General features: G+C 47.5%; 1 protein-coding gene and 1 non-coding gene across 2 annotated transcripts in view; both read left to right on the top strand.

Moving 5' to 3' along the window:
- The window catches only part of LOC138821997 (structural maintenance of chromosomes protein 1B-like), a 63,003-nt gene extending 50,452 nt beyond the window's left edge, over positions 1-12,551 (top strand). The window contains exons 19-25 of the mRNA XM_070014499.1: positions 349-447; positions 2,198-2,354; positions 3,560-3,714; positions 4,669-4,820; positions 8,276-8,345; positions 10,557-10,667; positions 11,938-12,551. Coding sequence (XP_069870600.1) covers positions 349-447; positions 2,198-2,354; positions 3,560-3,714; positions 4,669-4,820; positions 8,276-8,345; positions 10,557-10,667; positions 11,938-12,063 — 870 coding nt within the window. The 3' untranslated portion in view covers positions 12,064-12,551. The remainder of the gene's footprint in view (positions 1-348; positions 448-2,197; positions 2,355-3,559; positions 3,715-4,668; positions 4,821-8,275; positions 8,346-10,556; positions 10,668-11,937) is intronic.
- On the top strand, positions 11,157-11,262 carry LOC138822002 (U6 spliceosomal RNA). The gene has a single exon (XR_011370287.1). It is a non-coding gene; the product is annotated as a U6 spliceosomal RNA (small nuclear RNA).
- Positions 12,552-13,226: the final 675 nt, after the last annotated feature.

The raw sequence follows: 13,226 nt of genomic DNA, 5'->3' as shown, positions 1-13,226 counted from the left end.
GGAGGAGACAAGCAAACAAAGGATAAGTAAGATGCTAAAGAAAACAGAAAGGACAAACCCAGAGTATTGGTAGCTTGTGCTCACAGCTGTGGATGGTGAGGCCCAGGTAGCCCGAGGAAAGACAGGCGAGCAGACACATGGAGAGGCAGTGTGCCGGCTGGAGTAGCACGCCGGCTGGAGTAGGAAGGCTCGCATGGTGCCCCAGAGTGGCCGTGGGCCGCTGGCACATGCGACCCTGCCGTGGCCAGCTCTCAGTCTGAATGAGATGACAAGAAACTGAAGACGAGGGGAGACAAGCCAGTACAGGTCCCCACTGGGATAACAAGGAAGGATTTTCCTGTGTTTCAGTTGGGGACTGGAACAGAAAGTACCCAGGCGACAACTGACATCTATGAAAGGGAGGCGGCCATGGAAATAGACTACAGCTCTCTACGGAGTGACTTAAAGGTAATCCAGAGAGTTCTGCTTGTGACTCACTCAGAGCAATATTGATACTAAATCTGGAAGGGGAGAGGGCGAACCCTCCACAGAGGCAGGGCATGGCCTGGACTGCCATTCGATTCCATGGAGCCACCGGCTCTGGTTCCGTCAGCTATAGCCATATGTTTCTTCAGCTTCCTCTTGAGGCTGCTTCTAAAGGGACAGTGACTAGAGCACTTGGGGTGCTGCTGTTATAAGAGCAGAAAGTTTTCCTGCAAAATCCCAGCTGTTTTCACCGGGATCTGAGCGGAGTCACGTGTGTGTTCCTGAACCCCAGCCACTGGTCGGAGGGGCACGCGGAGACAGCTTTCCTCCGAGTGAGCAGGATCACCCTCAGGGCACGGCTTCACAGGTGGGAATGGCCACCGGCCAAGGCAGGGACTGTGCTGGAAGAAAGGAAGGTGGATACGGAGGGCATCTTGCACTTCCAGTTGCTCATATACTTTGTGAGATTTGTGTGGGCTGTCTGCATCTGTGGCATTCTTTGGTACTCAAAAACAGCCTTTATCCTCTCAGTAGTTTTCTATGCAGTGCTCCTTCCCTTTGAGTTTGTGTCTAGAGAGTACTTTGCCTACCACCACCCATGACCTAGTAAACATTTATATTTTTGTGTTGGTGGTTTTCTTTTGTTTTCATCTGTCTTTTTAATTCATCTGAAATTTACATTAGTACAATGGGTTTTTTAGAATATAATTGTATTGTTACTAATGTGTGTGCAGTAGGGTTACTGTTTCAGAAGTCAGGTAATGAGTGTATTTTGTTTAGAAGTGCCACCTCTTCCTTTCCCCGTCCCATCCCTGCCCACAAGTTACATAGTTTTCCAGTGTCTACGGAGGACCATGCCTGCATTTATTCATCCTTCCTTCCTCCATTTCTACCAGTCCTTTAGCCCCTCCCAAAAGAAAAAAAAAACAAGCAAACAAACAAAAAAAACACCCATGTTTCCATTTCCTGGGATTTGCTTCAACACATAGTATTTTAAATGTTCAGAGGCAGTATGCATTTGGGTTCCTTCCCTAAGAGTAACCTCCTTTAGTCTCACTGTTTATGTATGAATGCCTAGAGTCCTATATAATTTATCATGCTCCAGTGTATTTTAGATCTATAAGCACTTACTTCATAAGAGTTACTTTGTTCCAAAAATTGTCTTCTAATCTCACTTTTATTATGAACTAATTGACCCCTCTCTGCAAGTCAAGGCTTTCCCAGGAGGGAATGGCTGTACTTCCCCTTCCCTCTTCATTTCATTTCAGTTGGTCCTAGTCTTCCATCAAGTTCCTGGCTAATTATTACCCCCTCCCCCCCCCTCCCCCCCGCTGTCTAGTACCTGTTTCCCCAGAGAAGAGGTTTTTCTCATCCTGTTGCAAATGCCAGTTTGTAACTCTGCCTTTGCTATGAGCTTGTCAGAGGAAGAGATGGAGTAGTTTTGTCATCACTCATCAGTGATGCATAATAAATGGTCAGTATTTTTGTTGAACAAGCCAGTTTAAAAACTAAGAAAGTAAACCATGTCTCAAAGGCAGTACATACAGCACCACAGCCTGAAAGGCCCACCTGAGTAGGAAGCTACAGGCATGCAGTGTACCTACAGTTCCAGGGCCAGGGCTCCTATAGGAAGAGCTGGTGGGGTGGATGGCCACAGCCCTGTGTATACAGCTTAGGTTAGCAGCCCAACACAACACACATGCAAGTCACTCTTGTTCTTTGCTAATAATAGGCCCTGCAAAGAGACAAAGAAGTGCAGGTCTACTTGACGCTCTTTCGGGAGCAAATAGCAGCCAAAGAAGACATTCTGTTGAAGACAGCAACCCCAAACCTGCGAGCCCTGGAGAACTTAAAGAATGTCAGAGACAAGTTTCAAGAGTCCACAGATGGTGAAATTGAATTTATATTTATGGTTGTTAACAAGATCATATCCGTGGTGGCTTTGATTTCTGTACCACGTGCCAACAATCTCAGTGGATTGTAACTTTCCTTTTTGCTTGTCTGGTACTGAGAATGTGAAATCAGGGCCTCAGCTTATCAGGCTGGCATAATTCTCCCGAGCTATGCCTCCACTCCTGTTTCACACTGTCTAGTTAGTTATGTATGTATAGAGCAGGGTCGGTCTTCCTACCAGTCACACACACACCTGTGTTGTGATCAGGTACATGCATCCAGCTTCTTCTGTAGAGATGGAATCTCAGACCTCACTGCCTGGGTTGGTCTGGAACTGCCATTGCCTCAATCTCGGCCTCTCATGTAGCTTGGGGATAACAAGTGCTCTTTAGTGCACCCAGCTATAGGCTTAGGAGAGGGTCTCACTACCTTCACTGCCCAGACTTGCCTTGAACCAAGATTCTCCCATTTTCAACCTCCCAAGTAGCAAGGATTGTAGGTGTGAGCCACCAGAGCCTGACCTGGGGTTTTTTTATTGTATATTTTCCTCTATTGTCTTATATAAGTGTGTACTTTTAATGTTGAATTATTAATTTGTCCCTTTATAAAATACTCTGAATGAATTTTAAAAATAGGTTTATTGGTTATTTTAGAATAGATATTTAATTTTTTAATAACAGCAATAGGCATATTCAGAATTTGTTCATCATTTAGAAATTAGTCCTGCCACTGGGCATTAGTGGCTCGTGCCTATAATCCTAGCTACTCAGGAGTCTGAGATCTGAGGGTCCCAGTTCAAAGCCAGCCCATGCAAGAAAGTCCGTGAGACTCTTATCTCCAATAAACCACTCAGAAAACCGGAAGTGGCATTGTGGCTCAAGTGGTAGAGTGCTAGCCTTGAGCTGAAGAGCTGAGGGACAGCGCCCAGGCCCAGAGTTCAAGTCCCACAACTGACAAGAGAAAAGAAAAGGGAAGAAAGAAAGAAAGAAAGAAAGAAAGAAAGAAAGAAAGAAAGAAAGAAAGAAAGAGAGAAAGAGAGAAAGGAAAGAAAGAGAGATATATAAGAGATTTGCTCTTAGAATTAGTAACAGCTGAGGTGTTTTGAAGGTAAATTTAAAACAATGTAACTGAAATTTCAATTCAAAATATTGTATTCTTTTAAACTTTAAGTATCTCAGTGGCCTCTCAAATTCTGTCTTAGCATTTGAGGCCAGCAGAAAGGAAGCCAGAATATGCAGGCAGGAGTTTGAGCAGGTGAAGAAGAAGAGATTCGACCTTTTCAGCCAATGCTTTGAGCACGTCTCCATCTCAATTGACCAGATCTACAAGAAGCTCTGCAGAAACAGCAGTGCCCAGGTAACGCATCCCATCCCAGGCGGGAGTGGGGATTCCGGAGTGGGGATGCTGCCTGCCGCTGCAGGCTGGAGTACCTCGCTCAGGGGCGCTGCTGTTGCATAGCCCCGCTTTGATCCCATCCCCATTCTGGAGCCGCACTCAGCAAGGCAGAACACCCTGAGCCTGTTTCCCCACCTGATAAATGAGTAGGTCAGCGTAGCTGGTTTTCAGGTTCTCTTCATGGTGAAATTCTGCTGTCTGGTACTACAGTACTTTTTCTTTTGTGGTAAAGGTATAGTCTGTGTAAAGGGCCTTGGGAAGATGACTCACCTCTGGAGTTTTAAGCAAAGGAGAGGGAAAGAACTAAAGCAGCGTCCAAGTACAGGGTCCAGGTCTCTTGGCTGTCACCAGTCCATTCTGTTACTAACGTGCACAGCAAATAATTGTGGGGTAAAGGTGTGGGTCAGCACTTCATTCCTGCTCTGCTCTTGGTTCATGTTCTTTTGTGACTGAAGTGATCCTGGGATAGGGTTTTTAGGATAGTTTTGGAACTAGAACTAAGTTCTAAAACTTAGCTTATGTTCAGTCAAGTAAGACTAAAGTATGCCCCTAACTCCCTGAAATAGGGTCTATCTGTGTGTGGCCCAGGAAAGTGCTGAGTAAATGTCCGGTGAGCAGACAGTGATCCCACAACTGTTTTGTAACGGCATGTGTTCAGATCTTGCCGGCAGCCTGGCACAAAGGCCAAAATCGTGAGCATGCCAGAATGCTTTCTCTCCCTGCCCCAGCCCTGTAGCCTGTGAGTAAGCCTATAGACTAAGTACATTTTTCACAAGTACTGGTAGTTTTCCATCAAAACGGAGGAAATCCTTATCAACAAATATTTGTGATTTATGTTCTTCTCCCTGCAGTTGCAATCAGTTAACTAGTTAGCTAGTTTTCTGATAATGGCTAAATAAGTCATTTGTGTTCCAGGCATTTCTTAGCCCAGAGAATCCTGAAGAGCCATACCTGGAGGGAGTCAGCTACAACTGTGTGGCTCCGGGAAAACGGTTTATGCCGATGGACAACTTGTCAGGCGGGGAGAAGTGCGTGGCAGCCCTGGCTCTCCTGTTCGCTGTGCACAGGTAAGACCAGCGTGAGCCCAGAGACCTGCTTTATATTGGAGACCAGAGTTATGTCAGGGACCAGCTCTCTACCAGAGACTGATGTTACACCGGGAACCAGTTTATACAGGGGACTGGCCTTATGCCAGCAGAGAACCAGGGGTTGTGTCTGCAGACAATAGAACGTGTATATCAAACTGGTCTCATCAAATTAGACAGCAAATCAGAAAGTTCAGACTTCAACAAATGTTTTTAAGCAATAACTTGGAACTTTCATGCTTTCTAGAAAATCAAAAAGAAGAAATATTTGGTTTTGTTGTCCCAGGGACTGAACCTAGAGCTTCATATATGCTAGGCAAGCATTCTACCACTGAGCTACAGGCCAGCCCGCAAAGAAATGCTTGAGCTGTCCAGAAAGGACATCAGGATGGCCACAAAGAACAAAACCAGGAAGTCAACTGTGTATTATTTTCCTCATTCATATTTGGAGATCTTCTATTCACTAAAGAATACCAAATGCAGGGCTGAGAAGTTGGCTCAGTGGTAGAACGCTTGCCTTGCATGCCTGAGGCCCTGGGTTCGATTCCTCAGCACCACATAAGCAAAAAGAAAAAAAGCCAGAAGTGGCACTGTGGCTCAAGTGATAGAGTGCTAGCCTTGAGCTGAAGAGCTGAGGGACAGTGCCCAGGCCCAGAGTTCACGCCCCACAACCGGACCCCCCCCCAAAAAAAGGAGAATACCAAATGCAAAAGTTTTTTTTTTTTGTATATATGCTGGTTGTGGGTCTCCAACTCAGGGCCTGGGCAATGTCCCTTAGGTCTTTTGCACAAGGCTAGAGCTCTACCACTTTGAGCCACAGGCTCCACTTCCAGTTTTGAGTGGTTAATTGGAGTTAACTGTCTCACAGGGACTTTTCTGTCTGGGGCTTAAAACTGCAATCCTCAAAAGCCGGGCGCTGGTGGCTCACGCCTGTAATCCTAGCTACTCAGGAGGCTGAGATCTGAGGATCTCGGTTCAAAGCCAGCCCGGGCAGGAAAGACCGCGAGACTCCTATCTCCAATAAACCACCAGAAAACCGGAAGTGGCGCTGTAGCTCAAGTGGTAGAGCACTCGCCTTGAGCTGAAGAGCTGAGGGACAGCGCCCAGGCCCAGAGTTCAAGCCCCACGACCGACAAAAAAAAAAAAAAAAAAACTGCAATCCTCAGATCTCAGCCTCCTGAGTAGCCAGGATTACAGTGTGAGCCACCAGTGCCTGTTTTAAGTATTTCTTTTAAAAAGAAAAAAAAGTGTACTTAACCTCATTTCCAGTGACAGTGGTGACAGGTGTTTTTAGTTGAGTGACGTCTGTCAACATCATCCCGTGGCAGGAACATCAGAACATGGGAGTTTGGCAGCGGGATTCTGCTGACCACAGGAAAGACAAAGAGAGGATCTTTATAGTCAGGAGGCTCAAGAGATCTGGTGGTTTCTGAACCCAGGTGGTCTCTGAACCCAGGATCATCGTAGAATAAGACTGCCACTAGGTGGCAGTCCAGGCCTGTATGCAACAGATAGTTCCTGAGGACCAGTGCTGTGACAGGTTGATATCTAAGGATCATGGTTCAAAGCCAGCCCAGGCACAAAAGTCCAAAAAACTTCTGTCTCTAAATTACCAGCAAGATGCCAGACCGGAGACATGCTTCAAGTGGTAGAGGCTAGCTGTGAACAAGAAACACAAGTGATAACATGAGCCCTGAGTTCAAGCCCAGGACCAGCATTTAAGAAAGGTGGAGGAGCTGGGCGCTGGTGGCTCACGCCTGTAATCCTAGCTACTCAGGAGGCTGAGATCTGAGGATCGCGGTTCAAAGCCAGCCCGGGCAGGAGAGACCATGAGACTCCTATCTCCAATAAACCACCAGAAAACCGGAAGTGGCGCTGTAGCTCAAGTGGTAGAGCGCTGGCCTTGAGCTGAAGAGCTGAGGGACAGCGCTCAGGCCCAGAGTTCAAGCCCCATGACCAACAAAAAAAAAAAAAAAAGAAAGGTGGAGGAGGCTGGGAAGGTGGCTCAGTGGTAGAGCGCTTACCTAGCATGCATGAAGCCCTGGTTTCGATTTCTCAGTACCACATAATCCAGAAGTAGCTCTGTGGTTCAAGTGGTAGAGTGCTAGCCTTGCGCTTCCGAAGCTCAGGGGTGGGGAGCTGGGCACCAATGACTCAAGCTTGTACTCCTAGCTTCAGGAGGCTGAGATCTGAGCATTGTGGTTCAAAGCCAGTCCAGGCAAGAAAGTCTGTGAGCTCTTAGCTCAAATTAACCACCAAGAAGCTAGAAGTGGAGCTATGGCTCAAAATGGTAGAGAGCTAGCCTTGAGCAAAAGCAGCTCAGAGACTGTGCCCAGGCCCTGAGTTCAAGCCCTGGCCAAAAAAAAAAAAAAAGTCAACATGGGAGTCTGTTGTGAAGGTGACATTTAAGCAAAGAAATGAAGTAATTAAAGGAGCAAATCATGTGGACAGCTAAGGGAAGAATGTTCTAGATCTGAGGACAGCATGTACAAAGGCCTAGAGAGCCTGATGAGGTGGTGGCACACACGGGTTTGGGAGGCCATTGTAATACGGTGAGGGTGGCCACTGTGGTAGCTGGCGGACAGGGAGTAGGGCTGGAAGACCTGGGGATGAGCCCATGCGTGGCCCCAACACTAGAATGACAAGAAGAGGGCTGGGGAGGGGGCAGCTGAGGGTTCCGCACAGGGAGCGCTTGAGGCCGCAGGCGCAGGCGCAGGCAGGTGGGGCATCGCTGGGAAAGCAGTAGGACACTGGCAGGCGATTGGCACGACTGACAGAAGCAGTGGAGGCGGGCAGGGTGTGAGACAAGAACTCAGAGCCAAGCCTCGTGATCCTTTTGCCTCTACCTGGGGTTACATGCGGGCACTACCATGCCATGTTCTCCCTAAAAATAAAAGGGCTGGTCTTCTTTCCTTTTGCAGGGCTGGGGATGGTACATGCTTGCTCTCACTCCCACTGAACTACATCCTTACCAAGGCAGCTAGTTAGATGCGGGGAGGAGGCTTTGAGCCCCGAGATACTGGCATTTCAGAGTTCGATGAAAAGTTGGCAGAAGAGACTCAGAAGGTTGAGACTAAGCAGGTTTCCTTCAAGTAACAGAGCAGAGGTGCAGGCCCGGGAAGGCCAGCCCTGGCTCATGGGGCTGGGCGCCGCTGTGGACTAGGAAGGAGTCCAGGATTTAGAAGCTGAGAGGTAACCAGTTACCTAAGCAGCTTTCCAAAAGCGTGTCTCTGTGTGTGTATCCATGCCAGGCCTGGGCTTGAACTCTCCGGGCTTTGCACTCTTCCTTAGCTTTTTCCTTCAAGGTTGACACTCTACCACGTAAGCCACAGCTGCACTTCCCAAAAAGATGTCTTATTCTATTGCTCGTCTTCCTGACAATGACAAGTATTGTGTAAAACAAGAACATTGCTAACTTGATTCTAATTTTTTTCTAGTTACCGGCCTGCCCCATTCTTTGTTCTAGATGAAGTGGATGCAGCCCTGGACAATACTAACATTGGCAAAGTGAGTTTTTCTCCACTTTAATTTTCAGTAACGTGACTGAACGTCTAGGTTCATGTCCTGGTCAAAAAGTAGTTTACCCCAAATATATGGGGTCATAGGCACACCACTAATAGCTCATTAAAATCAGTACCTTTGGCCAGGTGCCAGTGGCTGGCTCATACCTGTAATCTTAGTTCTTCGGGAGTCTGAGATCTGAGGATCTGGGCAGTCTGGGCAGGAAAGTTCATGAGATGCTTTAATTTCCAATTAACCACCAAAATCGAGAGGTGGAGGTGTGGCTCACGTGGTAAAGCCCTAGCCTTGAGCAAAAAAGCTCAAGGATAGCACCGAAACTCCAGTTCAGATCCCAGGATTGGTGTGTGCATGTGTGTACACATGCGTGAGCACATGCACACACACACACAATCAGCACCTTTAAAAGTGTAAGTATCTAAAAAGAAGATGTTTTAGTTGTTTCCTTCAGTTGATGTGGTTCCATGGGCCAAATAAGTTATTAAAGTCCAAGGATAACCTCTCCAAATAAGCTCCAAAGGAATTAAGAGTTCAAAGTTCTTTTTTTTGGTCCGGTCGTGGGGCCTGAACTCTGGGCCTGGGCGCTGTCCCTCAGCTCTTCAGCTCAAGGCTAGCACTCTACCACTTGCGCCACAGCGCCACTTCCGGCTTTTTTTTTCTGCTTATGTGGTGCTGAGGAATCGAACCCAGGGCCTCATGCATGCAAGGCAAACGCTCTACCACTGAGCTACCTTCTCAGCCCTAAGAGTTCAAAGTTCTATGGCCCCGTTTTATCATCCATTCGCTGTGCTGTGCATAAGCCTGTCTTCATTATTCGAGATAAAGGCAGAACCAAGGTCACCATTTAACTCTTATTATTGTATTAGTTATGCCAGGCATGGGGCACCGCTTACCTTAGAGAGTTGTATCAGCACTGAAGGCCAGGACACAGATCCACACAGCCACCTCCCCCACACTTTGCACCGGCTCCTCAGCTCTTGAGTGATTCGTGGACATGAGTGTCAGCCATAACACCTGACCAAAGGGTGGCGCACACCCTGGGCAGCCCTTCTCCTGGCCAGGGGAGAGTTCCAGCCGGAAGAGCTTCCCCCGCTTTGAGATGGGTTCCATTCTAGACCCATCTCCTTCCAGAGATGACTGGATTCTGTCTTATGGCTGCTGTTTTTGCTGAGGCACATTTCTCAGAACTTGAACAAATTGGCAACCTGGCTTATGACCTGATCTTGAGCGCTCGGTTAGTGGGTGCTGCCCAGCGAGCACACCTCTGGAGCTACCCTCCCAGATCACCGGCTCCGGCGAGGCTCACATCCAACGCACGTGGTAGCTAAGGCCTGAGATGGCACCTCAGCCCCTCCCAGCATGACAGGAGATCCAAGAAGGTCCTAACGCCACCCAAAGTCTGCCAAAGACCTTGTGGTAGTAAGTGTGGAGAAGAGAAAATATGAAACAAAAGAAAGTGTTGATGTGTCTGGAGCAGAGCACTATCCTTCCAGAGTAGCTCTCCTCTTCCCTCGTCGCTCTCTGCAGTGGTGACCCACTCCCCACCTTTCTGCCTCAAATGCTTGTCATCTAAACCTTGATGGATGCAGGCAGCTGACGGGACTCCGGCCTGATTGCCTGGAACAATCTCTCCTCAGGAAATCTGGTGACTCATTTCTCCCCTGAAGCTGCCTTTCCTGCTTCAAAACTTCACGCCTTAAGCCGGGCACTGGTGGCTCACACCTTAGATCTGAGGATTGCGGTTCAAAGCCAGCCCAGGCAGGAAAGTCCGTGAGACTCTTATCTCCGATAAACCACTAGAAAACCGGAAGTGGCGCTGTGACTCAAGCGGTAGAGCACTGGCCTTGAGCTGAAGAGCGCGGGGACAACGCACAAGCCCAGAGTTCAAGCCCCAAACCGACAAAAAAAAAAGCACGCCTTGTATCTTGATATCTGTACGGTTGCCATGTCCCCCACCTTCAGGCTCAGGAGGAAGCAGAAGCCCTTCTTCACCCTCATAAAATGTTTGCATGGTAGTTTTATTTTGACTGACCTCATATTTTAGAAGTTCATGGGGTTTACTAAATGGCCAGAAGAGCAAGTGTTAAATGTTCTCGCCTAAAATGAGCGCTCAAGTAGAAGTAGTGTTTACTTACAGACCATACTTTTCCCCCAACTGAGCCCTTGGCTTGCTGGTGAACTGTGCTCATTTCCTCTCAGGTGTCAAGTTACATCAAAGAGCAGACTCAAGAACAGTTTCAGATGATCATCATCTCCCTGAAAGAAGAGTTCTATTCCAAAGCGGACGCTCTCATCGGCATCTATCCTGAGGTACGCGCACAGACCCCATAGGCATCCATCCCAGCATGCCCTGTACCTGCCAGCCTGAGCTGCAGATATTGCTGGGTTTCTGCAGTTGAAAAATATTTAAGATGTATTTTAAGGACAAATTAACTCTACAGCACCATGACTTTTTATAAAATAATACATTAACTTATACAGAACAAACTTAATATGATTATCTGATGTTTCTAATGTCTTAGGCAAAACAAATGCATTATAAGCAGGAAAAACCATAGAAGCTCCAGGTGGCACAGTAGCTTTTAGAATATGCAACACCTTTTTAAGCTATTCAGATACTTACCTGAGCTGCCAAGGTAGAGCAGCTTTCCAGACACTGGGTTTTCAGGCGCAGGTGCTACTTCCTGAATGTTCCTTGAAGCTAAGATCAAATTTAACTTACATTGCTGTTAGAGGACCATCCAGAAATAGGCTACATGGGGTAGAAGTCCTCATACCAGATTAAAAAATCCTGGTGCAGCGCTCGCTTCCGCAGCACATACACGAACATTGGAACAATACAGAGAAGATTGGCCTGGCCCTGCGCAAGGACGACACACAAATTCCCGACGTGTTCCATACTTTTAAATCAACTTTCCTTTAAAAGAAAAATCCTGGTATAAACAGGGAACATCTATCTCTTCATGACCTTTTAGGTAAAAGGAGAGTCCTTTTTATTAACAAAAATCCAGACTCCCTCATTTCAGGCCTTATTTGTGTGCACTAATCCTTTCCCCTAAATTACAGAGGACTTCAGCTGTTTTTTTTGTTTTTTGTTTTTTGTTTTGGTCGGTCGTGGGGCTTGAACTCTGGGTTTAGGCCCTATCCCTGCACTCTTCAGCTCGAGGCCAGTGCTCTACCGCTTGAGCCACAGCGCCACATCCGGTTTTATTGGTTTATTGAAGATAAGTCTCACGGACTGTCCTGCCCGGTCTGGCTTTGAACCGAGATCCTCAGATCTCAGCCTCCTGAGTAGCTAGGATTACAGGTGCGAGCCACCGGCACCTGGCAACTGTTTTCGTTTTTAAAACTAGTTCATGTAATTTATTTGTCAGTCATGGGGCCTCATCTCTGGGCCTGGGCGCTGTTCCTCAGCTCTTCAGGTCAAGGTTAGCGCCCTACCACTTGAGCCACAGCGCCACTCCCGGCTTTTTCTGCTTATGTGGTGCTGAGGGAATTGAACCCAGGGCCTCATGCATGCAAGGCAAGCGTTCTACCGCTGAGCCACCTTCCCAGCCCTAAACTGTTCTTTCTGTTTTAGCACAATGACTGCATGTTCAGCCGAGTTCTGACTCTGGATCTTTCTCGGTATCCATGTGACCTCCCAGGCCAAGAAGACAAAAAACAGCAGGATGCTCAAGAGTCCAGAGACTCCCATTCCCGTTAGGAACCAGAGGTGGCCATCCCCGGCCAGTGGAGGTGGGGTCAGTGATTAGTACCCAGTTACAAGCCCAGGTCTGTGTGGAGACTAACAAAGCCTTTCATCACTATTCTAGCCAGAGAGCTGTGGCCCGTGGGCGAGGCGTGTCCGGGCTCGCCACAGGGAAGGCTGTGTGACAGACAGTGCTGCCGCTGTGCCACTGTTCGGTTCCACTTTGGATAAGTTTGTCAGAAGTTTTTCCATCTCCACTCTGGTCTTGCCTTGCACACTGAAGTATTTTGAAAGAAAATGCCTCTTGTTGAAGGTTGATTTTTGTGGTGCTGATGAAATCCACATCTCCCACACTCAAATATTAAAGTGCTTAACTGCCGAAAGACGTGGTTTTTAGATAGGGTAAAGGTTAGTAAGTTGAAACCATTTTTTATGGGAAACTGTTTCAGAGGAACTATGTTAATACTGAAAATATCAATAAAAATAGCCGGCTTGATTTCAAATGTCTCCAGATCTCATTTCTATTAAGAATGCGGCTTTCTCAGCCAGACCTGATGCATGTAGGAAAGGACAGTGTGTTTGTGGGCATCATTCACACCCACCTCAAAATAGCCACACAAACCCCAAGATGATACTCCACCAAGGGAGCTAACGGAGAGGTGGTGGGAACTGGGTGCAGGATGGCTCACGATCACGGAGCCAGGCCGGTGGGGACAGCTGGGTAGTGTCCAGAGTCCACCTAGGACAGGTTAGCACCCACCTTGAAGAAGGACCAAGATAACCCTGGCAAGGACCTTCTCATGCCTCTAGCAACTACTTAAAATGCAACCACCTTACAATCTAGCCTTAACAAGGCTAGACTCTTCACTGACCTCGTGCTCAGTTTCCTTCTAATTTATACTAATCATGGGACTATCAGACCATTAGAACAAAACACAACAGGAAAGGCCAGTCATCATAGCATGACAGATTCTTTAGCAGGACACTGGGAGCTTTTCTTTGCCGGGCTGATTTACTCACCCAGTTTTGTGTCCAGCTTGTCTATTTCTAGGCACCTTCTGTGCTAGTAACTGCTACAGTTACTGTTGGGACAGCATTCAGATTCAAATATCCATCCATCAGAGGACTGGTTCGAAGCTAGCCTAGCAGGGAAGTCTGAGACATTTGCCTCCACTTAA

The sequence above is a fragment of the Dipodomys merriami genome, unplaced genomic scaffold, assembly GCF_024711535.1.
Source record: "Dipodomys merriami isolate MVZ:Mamm:240054 unplaced genomic scaffold, mDipMer1.0.p SCAF_970, whole genome shotgun sequence".
NCBI lineage: Eukaryota > Metazoa > Chordata > Mammalia > Rodentia > Heteromyidae > Dipodomys > Dipodomys merriami.
This window is presented reverse-complemented; position numbering and strand designations above follow the sequence as displayed.